Source organism: Lolium rigidum, chromosome 6 (genome assembly GCF_022539505.1).
Source record: "Lolium rigidum isolate FL_2022 chromosome 6, APGP_CSIRO_Lrig_0.1, whole genome shotgun sequence".
Lineage (NCBI taxonomy): Eukaryota > Viridiplantae > Streptophyta > Magnoliopsida > Poales > Poaceae > Lolium > Lolium rigidum.
In genome coordinates, this window is record NC_061513.1 from 4488127 (window position 1) to 4504881 (window position 16755).

The 16755-nt window shown below is 44.4% G+C and overlaps 1 protein-coding gene, 1 long non-coding RNA gene and 1 pseudogene across 4 annotated transcripts; all 3 read right to left on the reverse strand.

Moving 5' to 3' along the window:
- Positions 1-2866: 2866 nt before the first annotated feature.
- On the reverse strand, positions 2867-3812 carry LOC124661753 (annotated as a pseudogene).
- A 1275-nt stretch (positions 3813-5087) lies between these two features.
- Positions 5088-11545, reverse strand: LOC124667718 (disease resistance protein RGA2-like). Of its 3 annotated transcripts, none has more exons than XM_047204978.1 (5): positions 11411-11545; positions 10266-10785; positions 8863-9930; positions 5677-7812; positions 5088-5501 (listed from the first exon to the last, which is right to left on the reverse strand). In XM_047204978.1, the coding sequence occupies exons 3-5, from the start codon at positions 9898-9900 to the stop codon at positions 5469-5471; spliced, it is 3207 nt and encodes a 1068-aa protein (XP_047060934.1). In that variant the 5' UTR covers positions 9901-9930; positions 10266-10785; positions 11411-11545; the 3' UTR covers positions 5088-5468. The 3 variants fall into 3 exon arrangements, with proteins under 3 accessions (XP_047060934.1, XP_047060933.1, XP_047060935.1); XM_047204977.1 differs by having other exon boundaries at positions 8863-9933; XM_047204979.1 differs by lacking the exon at positions 5088-5501 and having other exon boundaries at positions 7378-7517; positions 7640-7812; positions 8863-10785.
- A 3417-nt stretch (positions 11546-14962) lies between these two features.
- On the reverse strand, positions 14963-16066 carry LOC124660048. The gene is made up of 3 exons (XR_006989788.1): positions 16002-16066; positions 15531-15609; positions 14963-15325 (listed from the first exon to the last, which is right to left on the reverse strand). It is a non-coding gene; the product is annotated as an uncharacterized LOC124660048 (long non-coding RNA).
- Positions 16067-16755: the final 689 nt, after the last annotated feature.

Genomic DNA, 16755 nt, shown 5'->3' on the forward strand with positions numbered 1-16755 from the left:
CCTTCAGCAAGTGCCCCCTCTAAATCCCTTCCATAGGTGTACAAACAAGTATGAAAGATGCATAGGAACGACGTAAAATAGTAAAATCCTATCACTGCTCATGCAAAAACATAAGGTAAACATACTTTAAAAAATGCACTCATCAACATGTTCCCTTCTCTTGCCGTTTCACAAAAGGAGTTTGGTACAACATGAAGGAGTGGCTTGGATTCATTGATGTCAACCCGCAGGTGTCGCATGAAGCTCAAACCGGGTACCGTTCAAGATTGGTGGATATCCTTCGTGCAAAAGAATGGTCAGTCGACATGGTGGTCTCTAGGATAAAAAACGAGACATCCTTATGGGCCTTGGCTGGGATGAAAGCGTCACGTAATGTAATTTCGTGAGAGTAGGTCTCATGCTTTGGATCTTGGCTGTTGCCCTGATCATGTTGGTTTGTAACACTCTAAAACTTCTTCTATATCTATAAAAATAGTAAATCTTTTGCCTCTTTTAACAAAATCAAAAAATTATTTAAATTCGAATATATATATATAGACTAGAGATTGTTTAGATATATCTAAACTGAAACATACTTGCGATAACCTTTCATGGACAAAGGTTAATACATAAATAATAACTATCGCGTCTATGAATCGGAGAAATCCTGCGCCTCATCTTGGCACTACAGAAATCTTGATACAAGCTAGCAGTAGAAATTTAAATGGCCACCGGGTGTGCACCGTGGGCGGTGTTTTTGCTATGGATGGTCAAAAGGAACTGGATGATTGGCGCGGTCGAAAGTCGAAACGCTACTGTCTTTGAACGACTTTCGCTCGAATACTAGGCACTACCCGCCAGAGTTTACACAGTTTGGCCGGCTCATCTAGAATGGACAAATTCTACCACAACTACTTTTCATCGTTTTGGTCGGCTGGCAAGTCTACTTGTGCCGATCGGTCGAGCTGTGGCTGTACTTGTAACCACACTAACACGCAGCCACCAGGCACCACCACGTACGCCTATAAATAGAGCGTCCCCGCCATTGGAGTGGAGCCATGAGCAGCTAGCTGCAAGCACACGAGACGCACGCATTCCTCCTAAATTCCCAACCACCATGGATTTCTCCAGAGCCTTGACCGTGTTCCTGTGTGTGATCCTGGCCTCACTCGCGTTCGTCACGCAGAACACGCTTGCTGGCCGTGGTATGTATTAACTCTCAGTTCTTTCATTTGTTCTTCGATATTGTGCCGCCCGCTTGGAAAAGAGAAGGAATCTTAGAAGATCTTTCAGTTCCTATTAGAAATTGGTAGCTGGGTCTGATGAGGATTAATTATATATGCACTGCTTGGTTGCAGGTGGCTATAACAGCATCTCGGGTGATGCTTATGGTTCAGGTGGTTCGTCCGTGCCACCAAAAGCGCATCATCCTTAGGCGCTGGACAACGATTTGCGATGCTTCAAGTACGTGCAGGAAGGAAGCTAGCAGTTGATATATAGTGGAGTGCAGTTGATATATACTGCACAATTGTATGTCGTTATGTAAATTCCTGAAATCTTACCAGCGGGCGCATGCTGGATGGACGTCCCCGGCATACGCACTAGGGGACACAGCTATTTACGTTCAGCTGTCAATGAAATGGTAGGGTAGGTGATATCATGTGTTATTTTTTAAAAAACTGTAATTTTTAAACCGTGTGGCGAAATTACAATTCGTTTTCACTACTAAAATCCACATGACGAGAGCTTCGAAACTAGACCATATTTTCATATGTTTCGACGAATTTTTTTAACAAGCAACTCTGATGCGCGACAGAGCAACTTTATTGTGCAGCAAAACAACTTTGGTGTGCGATAAAGCAACTTTGGTGTGCAACGAACATGTACACTTTTTGGTCCACGAAGGCACAACTTTGGTGCCGGACAACAATTTTGGTGTCCATGGGAGCAATTTCAATGTGTGATGAAGCAACTTAAGTACCCTGCAGAGCAACTTTGATGCCCGGCGACGCAGTTTTTGAACCCTGCAGAGCAACTTTGGCGCCCTACCGAGCAATTTTTAGTGTCCTGCGAGCAACTTTGGTACTCGGCCGAGCAATCCTGCAGAGTAACATTAGGAGTTGTTGCTGCAGCTGTTGTCAAGCCTACCATCGTTGTGAATCAAGTGTTTTCGTTGCACACCAAAGTTGCTTTGCCGCATACCAAAGTTGTTTTTCTGTAAAACAAAGTTGCTCTGTCGCGCATCAAAGTTGCTTGTTAAAAAAATGCGTCGAAACATATGAAAATGTGGTCTAGTTTCGAAGCTCTCGTCGTTCGGATTCTGAAAGTGAAAACGGATTGTAATTTCGCCGCACGGTTTAAAAGTTGCAGTTTTTTTAAAACGACAAAGTGATATGAGCTAGCCTACCATTTATTTGACAGCTGGACCTTTTGTGTGAGCACTTTCCATTTTAGTATGACCGCTTAGAATGACTAACGGGCATGCAGCCGCTCGCTAGACGTGTCCATGTAAATTTGCCTATTCCGAATAAACGCCACGGAAAGGGGCGTGTGCATGAGCGCTTTCATCTAAAGTCGCCAAACTACTAGTATTGTACTTGTACGAGGACGTCGAACATTTAGTTTGGCCACTACTATTGTACTTTCACTGAAAGGTTGTGACTATTTTTCATTCGAGAACTAATTTCGTTTTTATCAGATGATATCCTAGAATGTCACGAGGCAAATCTGAAGATTCAGATAATTTTTCTTACTTGCATTGCATCTCCACTTGCAAGTTCACTTATAATTGAAAAAAAAACACAGTTGCAACTTAACTCTCAACTCACATGGATGAATCACTATGCAATCAAACGTAGAACTTAACTGAGCACGAATGTCCTGCGAGCTAGCTCGAAGGGTCAAGAACGTGGCCGGCGAAAACCACCGCGCCGGACACCTCCTCCACAATATAAAACGCGAACGGGTGGTCGGCGATGAACCTCATCGGCATCCTCGCGCACTGCTTCACGCGGCCACGCACGGCGGTGCAGGCCGCCGCCACGGTGCCCTCCTCGTTCACCTCCACGACCGCCTTGTGGAACACCTCGTCCAGTCGCACGTCACATACCCTCCGATCAACCAGGCCGGACAGGTCGGCATCCTCGGTGAAGGCCTCCTTCAGCCCCAAGCCTTTAAGTTCTTCGACGAGGCTGCAGAAGAATGAGAGCTTGAACTTGGGAAGAAGGACCTCCTGCACACTGCTCCGGTTCCTAGGCACGTGGTCGAGCAGGGAGCCGCCGCCGGCCGCCAGAGCGTCGACCATGGCGCGCAGCCCGTCGCGCTCGTCGGGGAGGAACACGCACATCGAGTACCTCGCGCCGTCGTCGGCGGCCTTGTAAGGGAGCTTGAGCACCTTGAAGCCGTCGTCGTAGGAGAAGAAGACCTTGCGTTCTCCCTCCCGAGGGTCATGAAGGGGACGTCCACGGGAGCGGCACCGCCGAGGCGGTGGAACTCGAGGTCCTCGGTGAGGCCCTCGGGGAAGCGGTTCTCCCACGTGCCCTTGAAGTAGATGGCGTTGGCGAGCACGAACCTCGTCTGCTCCAGCAGGGATCCCTCCGGCAGGATCTCTGAGATGAGATTGCTCGTCGCCGCCGCCACCCACCCGTTGATCTCCTCCCTGATTTTCTCTCTGTCGCCCTGCACCACACAAAAGCTACGATAACAATGCCAAATTCACGGTGAGAAGAATAGAAGGAGCTGGGTGCTGTTCTGACCTCGACGAAGTCGACGGCGCGTATCTCGGCCTTGTAGGACTCGGCAGCGGTGTGGAGGTAGGCCGGCGTGAGCTCCATGCGTTTTTGGTGGAACACGCCGTAGGCGAAGGTGACGAGTGGTCCTCCGGATCCGGTCGTGTCGACGGCCAGGCCGCGTACGAATTCATTGACCTCGTCGGGCGACGAGGCGCCGAGCAGGGCGAGGATCTCGTCGAGGGTTTTGCCACGATCGAGCTCCGGCAGCCACCAGGCCGAGGGTGGTGTAGATGGACAGCGGCGAGAAAGCGACGTTCTTGTCCCCCGTGTTGTCACCCTCGGCCAGCTTCTTGGACAGCCGGAGAGCGAACGCCGTCAGGCCGCCAGAGCCGAGCTCCGCCGGCGATGACGCGCGCGGCTTCTTGCTTGGCCTCGAATCCTCCTGGTCTCCCATGGTGTACGTACCTGTTCTGTCGATGCAATGAGGATAACGAGACGCCGCAGGGCCGGGGCATATATAGACGGACACAGTACAAACGTTTTATGCGCTGATATGTGCTGATATATATGGATGCTAAACCCTAATTAAAGACGTTTTGGCACCGTCCAATTTTGACTGTGAAACAGGATAGGATCCTCCGTTGGATTTCATCTAATCAATCGGATGCTCAGTCACTAATGGTACAGCAATACACAGACAAAATACAACAATGGTAATATGGTATACCAACACATGAACAGGTATATTGGTCAGAAAATACTATGGATAACAAATAATTTGATGAAATTCAAACTACCTATTAAAATAGTTTTAAACAAAATTTTGACAAATTTGGCATGTACCTTTTTTTGGTGAGTAAAATTTAATATGAAATCATTTGACGAGGGGCAAGGCATCTTTTTTTTAGGGCTAAAACATCTAGTACAACTACAACAATAAAAATCACCACATGCTGTTGCTGGGCCAGGCGGGGCTGGTCTGGGCTGCTTCCTCCGCAACACATGCTGTTGTAGTTTCAGAGATTGAAACCTGATAAAGTTTGTTTGAATTTAGGGCACAAACTTGGTTCCTTCAAAATCCTTCAGCAGATATAGTCTCATTCGGCACCGCCAGGAGCGAGAGGAAAAGCTCACTGGGTGCCGAGCAATATAGTCTGCCCATGAATATGATGGACAAAGAGCAAAAAGAAATGATAGAGATGCTGGCTGCCATTCCATTCCCCAGAACAAAAACAGAATGATCTCTGGTACAACAAAACATATCAGTGACAACTCCAAGCACACATGCAAAGGCTAAACCAAACACTATTGAAGTGGAATATGCATTCTGTGCAGCATTCCAGTTGTGCCTATGTACAGAACTGGTGCTAAAGAGAATTGCAATTCAGGAACTTTGGATATCAACAGTTTCGAGGCAAAGCTCAGCAGTTCCAAGTGTCTGGTAACCAGAATTTTGCATATCAGCAGATTCAGTACAACACAGTTTCCCAGCAGGAGACCATATACAGCCTAAAATTCCAAAACACGGCTACTACAAACAAACAAGAAAAGAGAACGATACATAACTAGTTCAGCCAACCACAGGGAACGGAGCAAGGTAACATTGTTCTTGGATCCACGTCCGTGCATCCTTAATTTGCTAGTCCACATTCCTCTTCTCGAGTTACGACGGTATCATGGCCCATATGCACTTCTTCACTTTTGTCATGGTTGTCTATACCCCTCATCTTTATCACCTGATAGGATCAGAGGAGATAACTAGGGCAGTACACGTTTAGACTCTGAACACACCTGTCAAGTAAACGAAATAGTTGGAAGTGCATATTCAGGCTCTAGCATATATACCAGTAAACTAGTAAGATGGAATGTAATCGACAATAGGAGAATACGAATACGTATTAACAATATATGCAGGAAAAGAGCAACGGATTAAAAGTATATATATATATATATATATATATATTACCTGCAGATCGAGGTTTGTTTCCATGCTGTAAGGTTCCCTTGTGTAAAATACATGCCATCTCTTTTCAATGCATCCATCATGTGCATAAGCCTCGACATGTTGGATATGATTGAATTTGTCCCACTCAGGGCCAGATTTTCCCGCAGCCAAGCAAGCCAATAACTCAGGACTGCAGTCCAGCAGCAAATTTCTCGGCTTTATAGTTTGCAGGTACAACGGGAGTCGTTTCTCGCTGTAGATAAGAGTCAGCACGAGTCTCCGGAGTGTAGTCACCTCGTGGAGCAACTCAAGCTTTGGGCAGTAGCTGATATGAAGATTTTGCAACTTGGGGAAATTGCAGATCCTAGTCAGGTCAGGATTGCCTTGCATATTAAGATCAACAACGGAAGCAAAGTTGTCTAGAGAGTTGAGGTGCTGGATGCTCTGTATGGTCAATTTTTTCAAAGCCAATGCATGGGAGGCAAGACCAGGAGGGATACACCTCAATTTGCAATTTCTAAGATAAAACTCCTCCAAGACAGGCATAGCTCTCATTTCCTCCTCCCACAACCACTCCTGCCATTCCACCATTTTATCTAAGATCAACTCATGCAATCTCGGAAATGCAGTCAGAGTCTGGGATGAAAGATGGTGATGGTGACTGTGGGGCTGCACGAATTCAGGCCCAACACGCTTGATCGCTGGAGCTCGATTGACCTTTAGGAACTTCAAACATGGGAGCTGGCTCAAGCCATCAGGAAGCTCAGTGCAGAAAGCCAAGTCTTCCATCATTAGTATCTTCAAGCTATTGAGGGGTGTCGTTGATCTAGACATTATCCATCTTGGCAGCTGACACCCAAAATATCCTCTGATCCGAACATCTTCTATGCAAGGTGGAGGATAGAGCTCATCAAACACCTCCTCAATTATATGTAGATCCTTGTCACAGACTCCTTCTTTGACCAATCCATCATCGTCCAGTATACTAGTGCAATATAAGCCCAAGAAGGAAAGATGTACCTTTGCCCCAAGCATGGCTTTTGTGGCAGACAAGCTAGTAGATACATTCTCAAGGCCCTCTAATACAATATCCCTAAGCAGGGAAAGAGGCCCGAGCTCTTCCAAACTACACCAATCTCCAGATGTGTGGGCTGGAAACCCATATATTACCCTCAAATCTTTTAGGGCACATAAACCCCTAGGCACACTAATTGCACCTATGCCTTCAAGTCCAAGATATCTAAGTTCATGTAGCTTCACAATGCTATTGGGAAGTTCCAAAAGATTCCGACAATCAAAAAAGCTCAAATACTGTAAGAATTGCATCTTGTCCATGTTCTCTGGCAGGCTGTTTATATCATTGCATTTTTCTACTGCCAAATACCTCAAGTGTCTGAGCTGATACACAGACTCAAACAGTGTAGCACAATTTGTGGATTGTATATGTAGCACCCGTAGACTTGAAAAAGTTATCAAGGAATCACCGGACTGAATCTTTAAATTTCCCTTTAGTATTAATGTTCGTAGTGATTTCTGCTCTCTTAAAATTCTACACTCAAATCCATCTGATTCCACTCCTTTGGTCTCTATAGATAACCTAAGAAACTTTTGAGATGTAAGTTTTCTGGTATCAGTTTCTCCATTATGAGATACTAGTGCTTCATTTCTAGCAACAAATAGTGCAAATGAACGAACAACTTCATGCATGTGGCTAACATATTGGCCAGGTTTGTTATTATCCGGCTCTATAAGGTTCCTCAGTATTAGCTCTTTATAGTACTCACGTCCCAATTCTTCTAATCTATCAGAGTTTCCATGAACAAATCCTTCACTAATCCACATGCCAACAATCTGATTGACACCTGCAATTATCTTTTTAGGCTTGAGAGAGAAGTGCAGAAAGCATTGTTTTAAACAAGGGGACAAGTCCTCATAGCTAAGATATATTGCATAGTTTAGCTCTTCCGGCATTCGAGATACTGACCATATATAATCACTTTGAACCTTTTCCCAATCACATCGTTCTTTCTCCTTCTGGCACAATAGTCCTCCCATCACTTTTATGGCAAGCGGCAGCCCATCACATTTTTGTATAATTTGCAACCCGATATCCTTTAGCATATCGATCTCAAGTTCACTTTTCTCATTTGTGAGTACCTGCAAGTAGTTTAAACCTATAGGGTTAATTAAAGAGCATATAAAACAGCAATTTGAAGTGTCTAGCTAATGTCGTTCTTTTCTTTACCAATAAGCTAGATCAACAAGAAAATAAATTACCAATAAGATGCCAGTCAGTGTACTACCTAAATAAAATTACCAAGCAAAAGGTCATAATTGCTTAAAGTTGCGATCATTCAGACACCTCCGTCGCTACATCATTACACATATAAGAATGGGTTATCTAATGAGAAATTTAGGGTGGACAAGCAATAACAGTGGATGAAGATTACTGTGATGGAAAAAACCATGTTCAGTACTTGAAGTGTAAACATGCATATCTGCCTATTGCCTTATTCATAATGTTTGTAAGATCCATATAAGTAAGCCTGAGCAAGCGGAGTTATGGTGATTTAAAACTCAAAACACATTTGGAGTTCATCATACTTACTACAGGCCGAGATATTAACCCACTCTTAATGATTAAGCAATTAGTAGTGGAAATTGTTTTGGGGCTATTCAAATAGTATACCGACAAGCAAATGTTATATACTGTAGCCTTCAGCAAACAACACTGGACATATATATAATAAAATTACTACAGGTGGAGATAATAACCCACTCTCTTAATGATTAAGAAATTAGTAGTGGAATTTTTTTGGGGGCTATTCAAATAGTATACAGCGACAAGCAAATGCTATATATTGTAGTCTTCATCAAACAACACTGGACATATATAATAAAATGACGAATTAAACAGTGTGCAAGAGGAGCTGATATGACTAGGCTCCATTGTACTACAGGTGGAGATACTAACCCACTCTTAATGATTAAGCAATTAGTAGTGGAAATTGTTTTGGGGCTATTCAAATAGTATACAGCGACAAGCAAATGATATATATTGTAGTCTTCATCAAACAACACTGGACATATGTAAAATAAAATGACGAACTAAACAGTGTGCAAGAGGAGCTGATATGACTAGGCTCTGTTTGTAATTAGCTGACTGCATGTGTTATATTATTATGAACCAGAGTTAGAATTACTGACCTGCTTCTTGAGCAATAACCATGCATCTTCGGAACCTAATTTATCAATGTGGTTGTAGGGCTGCATGGCTTTCATGCCTCGGGCAACAGTGTCATGCCGTGTGGTGACTAGGACTCGGCTTCCATGGGCACCATAGCTGAATGGAACCTTTAGCAGATTGTTCCACTCGTTATCCCCCCACATGTCATCCAGTACAAGAAAGAATTTCTTGTCCTTGATGGTGCTGGCAAGAATAGGTACAAGCAATGCTTTATCTTGAGACCTGCCCCCAGGCCCAGGAAGTTTTCCACCAGCAGCAGTGATGGCCGTCCTCAACAAGTCAACCTCGCTGAACTCCTGTGTGACGCTTAACCATATCTTTTTTGAGAACTTGCCTTGGATGGCCTCATCATTGAAGACATTCTTACTGAGGGTGGTCTTGCCGATCCCCCCGACACCAACAATGGCGACCACCATGATATTGTCACTGTTGTCCGCTACCACCTTTGTGAGCATCTCCACAAGCACCCTTGTGTCTTCTTCAATCTTCTCCCCAACAACGCCCAACCATTCCAGCAAAGGATGAGTCTTGCGATCAACAATAGGAAGGTGCGTCGTCTTCCGGTCTTGATAGGATTCCAACTTGATAAAATTGAAATTACCACCCCTTTTGAAGATGTCATCAAGCTTCTTGTTGAGCATTTTGATGCGGCTGGCGATTTCGTGGGCATGGAGGGGATTCCGCATGCAGAATAGCAGGCAGTTAAGACACCCCATGTCCTTGGATGGGCCTTGCTCCATGGCTTTGAGCTGACATAGGTCGATGATGTCAGTAGAGTGGTACATGGCATGCTTAAGCTCCTCCACCCAACCCTGCACGCTCTCGTCGGTGATGTTCCTCCTGTCAGCATCTGCAAGAAACTTCTTGAGGTCCCCGAGCTTGACGCCTAGATTGTCAATCTCGCTGGAAACCCCGATCAGCATAGCAACCTCTTCTCTGGCCATCTCGGTGAGCATGTTGATCACGTAGGATGCCAAAGCATCCAGAACCCCCGCCATCAGTTGTAGGGTTCGCTCGCTTGAGTTGAGCTACTAATGGAAACATGCATATGTAAATAAAATTAGTACTCGCTGGTGCCACCTTTGACATGAACAATCTCATGCTAAAAACTGGTTTATACATGTCATGTCACCATGGAGAGCAAGCTAAGATAATCAATTCACTCACTAGAGACTAGCAAGTACTTGCTTAAAGGAAAAAAGGTGGCTTGCAAAAAAACATAGCACCATACAAGCACACAAAATTTACTTCAAATAAATAAATGTAAAGATGTCATTTCTTTTGGATGAAAAAAAAGTAGCTACGAAGAAACAGCAAAGGTAGCTAGAGTAGTATGGTGAAGCTGAATTAAGCAAGTACGTACCTTGAATCAATTGGAGAGGTAGACATGAATCCCTTGCTCTAGGTAGAGCAACTAGCTGGGTTATTGAATTGAAGGGGCTGGCTTTGCAGACAATCTGTCTATCTATCTATGGTGGGGTACTTTACTTATAGATACAAAACGACCCAACCCGACAGAGAGAATATGATATAAGATAGTCATCAACACTCACACGCAAATAAGAAAAATGCTACCTCTGTTCCCACGCGAAGAAGAAAATGCTACCTATGTTCCCACACAAAGAGCATGCTATATTTGTTCCCACATAAGGTGGGCATGGCAGAATTACTATTGACATGAATAAATTTCTGCAAACTCTCCTCAATTAGCTTGGACGGTAGAAAAGAGGTTGTCTTGCTTTTCGGCTGGAAATGCACAGCCCATGGGTTCTTTTCCATTTTAGCACGGCAAGAATAGAATTGCTTCCTTCCTCGGATCCTTGGTATCTTTCCAGGACGGTGCGACTTGCGAGGGTACAGATAGAACATAATGTTGAAGCTACCTGGAAGAGCAAAAAAAATTAGTTCAGACTTTAGGTATGTGCAGGTCTGCGACAACAAGTTTTGCACATTACTCAGATGACTAACTAAATTGGTCTCCCTGTTTGCATTGCTTGCATGTATATTATATCAATTCTCAAGTTCTTACATTCACTTTTCATTTAGTTAATGCTTGCTTTCATCAGTTCATTCAGAACCTGACGTGACTTGTGCACTTCCAAAATCCAGAGAGCAGCAACAGTCTTAAACTTAATTTGATTAACTGAAGAAAGAACAGCTAAACTATATGTCCGGCCAGGTTATCAACTTCTTCATCAGCCCACCCACCGCCTCCCAGTTTTATCATCTTAATCCAGACCACACCACCTTCTGATCTTGGGTGTATCTTTCTCTGAAGTTATTTCTACGACGTACAGTTACAAAATAGCCCGAGTCTGAACTTATTGCTATGATATCTGTATATTGTCACAACTTAAGAAGTATTAAGCCCTCCCATGCATGTTGGCAACTTAGAATAAATGCCACAATTGTCATAATAACAGTTAGAGCGAAAATGAGGCAACTCTGAGCAAACATTACAATAGTGGATACAGAAACATGAGCAAAGGTTCGATAGATCACTCTCACCTGCGCTGGCGGAATCCTTCTGTTGACTGATTGAACTAAGGAGCATCTAGCTGCTTGCGAGGGTCCATGAGTACCGTCCCCATCTGATGGAGCGGCGTCGGCTTCAATCCCATCCGCATCCGATTCTTTCCGCCTCCCGACCATGGAGGTGGCCGGGTGGGTCGCTCTGGGGGCTGATGGAGTGAAGCCACGTGCAAGCACTGGCGCGACAGCGGCTCCGTCCTGTCCCTCCGCCGGCGGCGTCCATCGCCATCGCAAATGAGGTCAACGTTACTCGCCAAAAAAAAACGTTAGGCAGATCCAATAAATGTATCCGACATGTACTCTCCCCTATCATAATGGGCTCAGCCCATTTACGGTCGAATAATAGACCATCAAATAAAGAAGCTCATGGTGTCTGCCAACAACCATGAGGCAGCTTGGATATATCTCAAAGCAAATCAGTTCACAGTGTAGGAACGATTATTAAGTATGGGAGGTCAACTGTATCTTTTAGTTCAAATATTATACGACTCACTGAGCGTCTATAAAAGCACAATGATACCTTACCTGTTAGGGCACGTACAATGGGTTGATGTCAGCCTTCCCTTACGCTTGCCACGTCAGATTTTTGCTTAGTTGGAGGAGAGATAATGAAGGAAGAGAAAGTTGTCTTCCCTTAGCTAAGGGATGATCTCTTATGAAATAAGAGAAGGCTATTTTCTCCATTGTACGACTTATCTTTCCTTAGTCACATAATTTTCTACTAAAAATAATTAATTATCATTTATTGCAAGGAATGATAATAAGAGATAATGCATTGTACCGGTTATATTTATCATCCTCTCTAGATGACATGGACTGCTAAGAGAAGACGTGCCTTCCCTATCATTGTACATACCCTTAGATGATGCTGGGGGGTTACGGGTAGGAGGCGTGCGTGCCTTTGCGGCCGTGGGGTTTTTAGGTCAAATTGACACAGATAATTTAAGTGGAATGCGCCAAAACAACAAATTCGAGGATCAACACTCCACGATTGATCATGGATAATAACAGTGATCTAGAATTCAATCAAAAGATGAAACAAGAAGTAGCAAAGAGACTGTTGATCCCCACTAGAACCAGAGATAGTTAAAGAAGTCCTAAGATTCCTGGGAAAGAAACAAATTGGTTGAACTCTTAACAAAAGAGTGGTGGAATTTATCACTTCTTTATCTTCACTTTGCTTTTACTAGTTCAGAGAACAAAGGGATACAGGTACGTGGTTACAAATTCTGGTACATTGCACCGTTCTTGTCCGAGTTTTTCGAGAAAACGCAAAAGCTTGCATTTCGATGCATTGATAGAGAGAGTTTGATACAAGCCTAGAGAGGCCACACCCGAGTACAACGCGACACACTACACACTACACAGTGGGGCAGTGCCGCAAGCCCTGAAGCCCCGCTGTCGCCCACGATTTGGCATCCGCCTTTATCGTGTCAAGCAAGCCGTCAAGGTCGGGTCGCGCGCCATCGAAGATGATAGCATTTCGCCGCTTCCATAGCCACCAAGCCGTGAGCATGATCGCCGAGGAGATGCCCTTACGGGCCGCCTTTGGGGAAGCTCGGACGGTTGTATCCCACCAATCAACGAACAAAACCCCATCAGCCGGAATGGCCGCCGGCGAGCAAATCCAGGACAATACCTCATGCCATGTGATCCGAGAATAGGGCATCCGACTAGGATGTGCTCCATAGTCTCCATCTCCTGGTCGCAGAGGACGCATCTGGGAGGATGTTGCAATCCGCGACGGGCAAGTCGATCTGCTGTCCAATAGCGGTCCTGACAGGCCAACCATAGAAAGAATTTGACCCTTGGGGCGGGGCCCAAGACTTCCAGGTTAGTTTCCATGACAAAGACCAAATCGATCCCTGTAACATTGCTCTGTACCAGGAGGCAGTCGTGTAAACACCATCTGCCGTCCACCGCCACAACAGCTGTCAGGAGTGTCAACAAATCGAATGCCCCGCGTCAAACGCCAGACCTGGATGTATTGCCACAGCGCCAGGTTGCTGAAAGCCCCGTGCATGTCAGCAATCAATTGTCTATCGGTAAGGGCCTCCTGGACCGTCCTCCGTTTCCGAATGCGCCCCGAAACCAACTTAAGTAGCTCAGTCGTAATCTCGGCGATGGATTTACCATCCAACCATTTGTCCTCCTAGAAGAGGGCGGACGTTCCGCTGCCAAGTACCATCCTGGTGGATGCAGCGAACACGTTCCGCTCGTCTGTCGAGAACTGCTTGTCTGAGTTTACTTCCATCAGCAAACCGTTCTTGTCTGAGTTTACTTCCATCAGCAACTTAATATGGTGTCTGCCAACAACCATGAGGCAGCTTGGATATATCTCAAAGCAAATCAGTTCACGGTGTAGGAACGATTATTAAGTATGGGAGGTCAACTGTATCTTTTAGTTCAAATATTATAGGACTCACTGAGCGTCTATAAAGGCACAATGATGCCTTACCTGTTAGATGATGCTGGTTATTAGATAAGAAATTCTGTGCATAGCTACCCTGGCTGGGTTGTCCGAATATGAACAACAATATGTGCATGACTACTAAGAGTTATAATAATTTAAGGAGTTATGTTATTATATTATACATTATTTCAGATGAAGGCAATATCTTCAGATGAAGCGTGGTAAAAATCAATCACACATTATTACAAATCTGAGATCCCTGGCTGAAGAAACTTCACTCAACCACACAACTCTGCAACTTTCAAGATATAGAGGAAAGGATGATTTCAATCATTATCTATGTCTTCAGGTAGACAAGGGACTGGAACAAGAACAGAACATCAGATTTTCTAAACCTAAGAAGAAAACAATATTACAATTAGGGAAGGCAAATAGGCAATGCCTATCAAGTTAAATCCGTTTAATTGATCAAACTAATGTTTCCGACGCTTTAGAATCTAAAGGTATGGACCTTCAAACAGGACGCGGAGGAAGATCAGTTGGGCAGAGAAACAGTTAGGGAAGGCAGCCAAATTATTCCGGGGCCTGCCTACAATTAGCTAATTGTGTAACTCCAGACCCCCAAGAGCTATGGATTTCAACTCAATAGCATAGCTGTGCGGAAACTTGTCAGTGGAGAAATCATGTGACCTATGGGGTTTCTATAGTTAATATATATCAGTTAATATAATACACCCTTGAGTGGAAACACAGTCCAAAAAGACGGAAAGCTGCAAAAATAGACCTTTTGAAGAAAGCTACCAGGTTACTCCCTCCAGACCAACTCTAAGGGCTCGTTCGTTTTGTGTGGAATGAAACCAGACCTGGAATCGATCCAGGCAGGGATTTGGTTGATCCAGACCCTACACCCAATCCCTAGTAACCCACGTCAACCCCTTCTCAATAATCCCGTGTGTATGCTTTGTAGCTGTTCGGTTAATCCCTGGTAGGCTCCAACTGCTACTCAGGGCATACTTGCATAGTTGCACTGATTAAACTCAATAGTCTGAGAATTCTTTCTCAATCCAGCCGCACATAAAAAAACATAAAAAATAAATTTTGAACTGGGACCAAAAAAACATTAAAATGTTTATCACATTTAATCATGACGAAAATCAAAAGATAATACAAATAGCTTCTGCCAAACATAATTTGATCACCTCTTCTCAAAACTCCTCTACAAATAGATGCATCCTAGCAGCACTTCAGTCTGCATCTAGATCAACTATTTGATATAAGTAACTTGCTAGACATCTAGCGGACATAATTTGATCATAAATAACAGCAAAGGTCCTTTCAACATACTTAAGATTGAGTTCATGCCCAAATATTATAAGTCAATACAGAATATTGAACAAAGCAACTTCAATCTTCATCTAGCAACTCTCATCATATGAGCTTGACATCAAACAACATTACGACATCAAGTCGTCTCCCTCCTGTATTGAAAAAAAAACTTAAGATTTTATACATGAAGTTGTGGTCAAAATAATACACTACTGTCCCATTTAGTCGAACACAATTGTTTTCACCAAGAATGCGGAAACCACATAACACATCACAGAATAATTATCATGTGCATAAAGACATAAAACAGTATGGGTGATACTCTCACAGAAGAGAAAAGCGTAGTAAAATAAATACCTTCGAAGATCGGATCAGGAACTATATCCCAGGATGGAGGAGGCTCGTCTTCTCCGACTCTCACAGGGGCAGGTGTGATCTGCAAAAAAATTCAGAAAGTGACAGTTAGTTCACTGGAGACCAGAAATCATGTGCTCTTCCATTCAGATCACACACCAGAAAGAAGAATGTTCTAGGAGCTATATTACGTACTAGTCTAAATTCACAACAATATATTGCAAATCAAAAAGAAGTGCAAATTCGTTCTGTGCAGCAGATCATCTCCTATCCAGTAACCTCGTTGAATCGGCAAAATCCCTACCCAGTAACCTTGGTGCAGCAAATCAAAAGAAGTTTGCCTGGGCATTATTTAGTCACGGCCATCTCCTTGCACCATTTTCCCCATCTATCTCCAAGATTTCTTCCAATCAAGAACCATACTGAAACCTAACTACGAGATGGGAACGATGAGAAGTAGGAGAGGGGGCATACCGGGGAGAACGTCGCCGGTGGAAGAGAGAGCCAGCGGTGGAGGGGAAGGCGTGGCGTCGCCGTCGCCTTCGCCGGCGAGATCGCCGCATCGTCGTCTTCGCGTCGCCCCGTCGCCTGTCTCTCACGCCGTCAAGGGTCGTGGATCACTTGCCTTTTTCTTTCGATCTCATGCCACATTTGAAACGTTAAGGAACCTGCAGGATCATGGGACCCGCATGTCATCCTCTATGTACCATAAAACTTTCTTTTCTTGAATTATTTTTGGCTCCTCATATTTGGTCACTTGCCTTTTTCTTTCGATCTCATGCCACGTTTGAAACGTTGAGAAACCTGCTGGCTCATGGGACCCGCATGTCATCTTCCACGGGTCGAGTGGGGAGAAAAATTATCCAGACAAGGGAGGAAGGGTTCGGCGGGTTGGGCCGGGCTAAAATTCCAGACCAGGAGCAAACGAACGATCTTTTTTTGGGCTGGAAAAAAAACTCGCCGGGCTGGAAAACCAGAGTTGGGCTCCAATCCAAGCCATTCCCTGCCTACGACGGATTAACCGAACGAGGCCTAAGGGGTATTATTTGAGATCCATGACCAAGGAACAACTTTGAGGCAGTGTTTGGATGCTTAGAATTGGGCTCTGAATTGGGGAATCTGGAGTTGAGGGCCCAATTCTGTTGTTTGGATGTACTCAGTACTGGGCTGTAGAATTCGGAACCAATTCAGAGCCCCTCCCCCCGCGCGGCCAACTTACCGATTGGAC

Excerpts from the sequence above, each read along its gene's own strand:
- LOC124667718 (XM_047204978.1), bottom strand. The coding sequence starts at position 9,900 with ATGGCGGGGGTTCTGGATGCTTTGGCATCCTACGTGATCAACATGCTC. Across the intron at positions 7,813-8,862 it reads GGTTATTGCTCAAGAAGCAG|GTACTCACAAATGAGAAAAG; the intron begins GTCAGTAATTCT and ends AACTACTTGCAG. Across the intron at positions 5,502-5,676 it reads AAACAAACCTCGATCTGCAG|GTGTGTTCAGAGTCTAAACG; the intron begins GTAATATATATA and ends TTTACTTGACAG.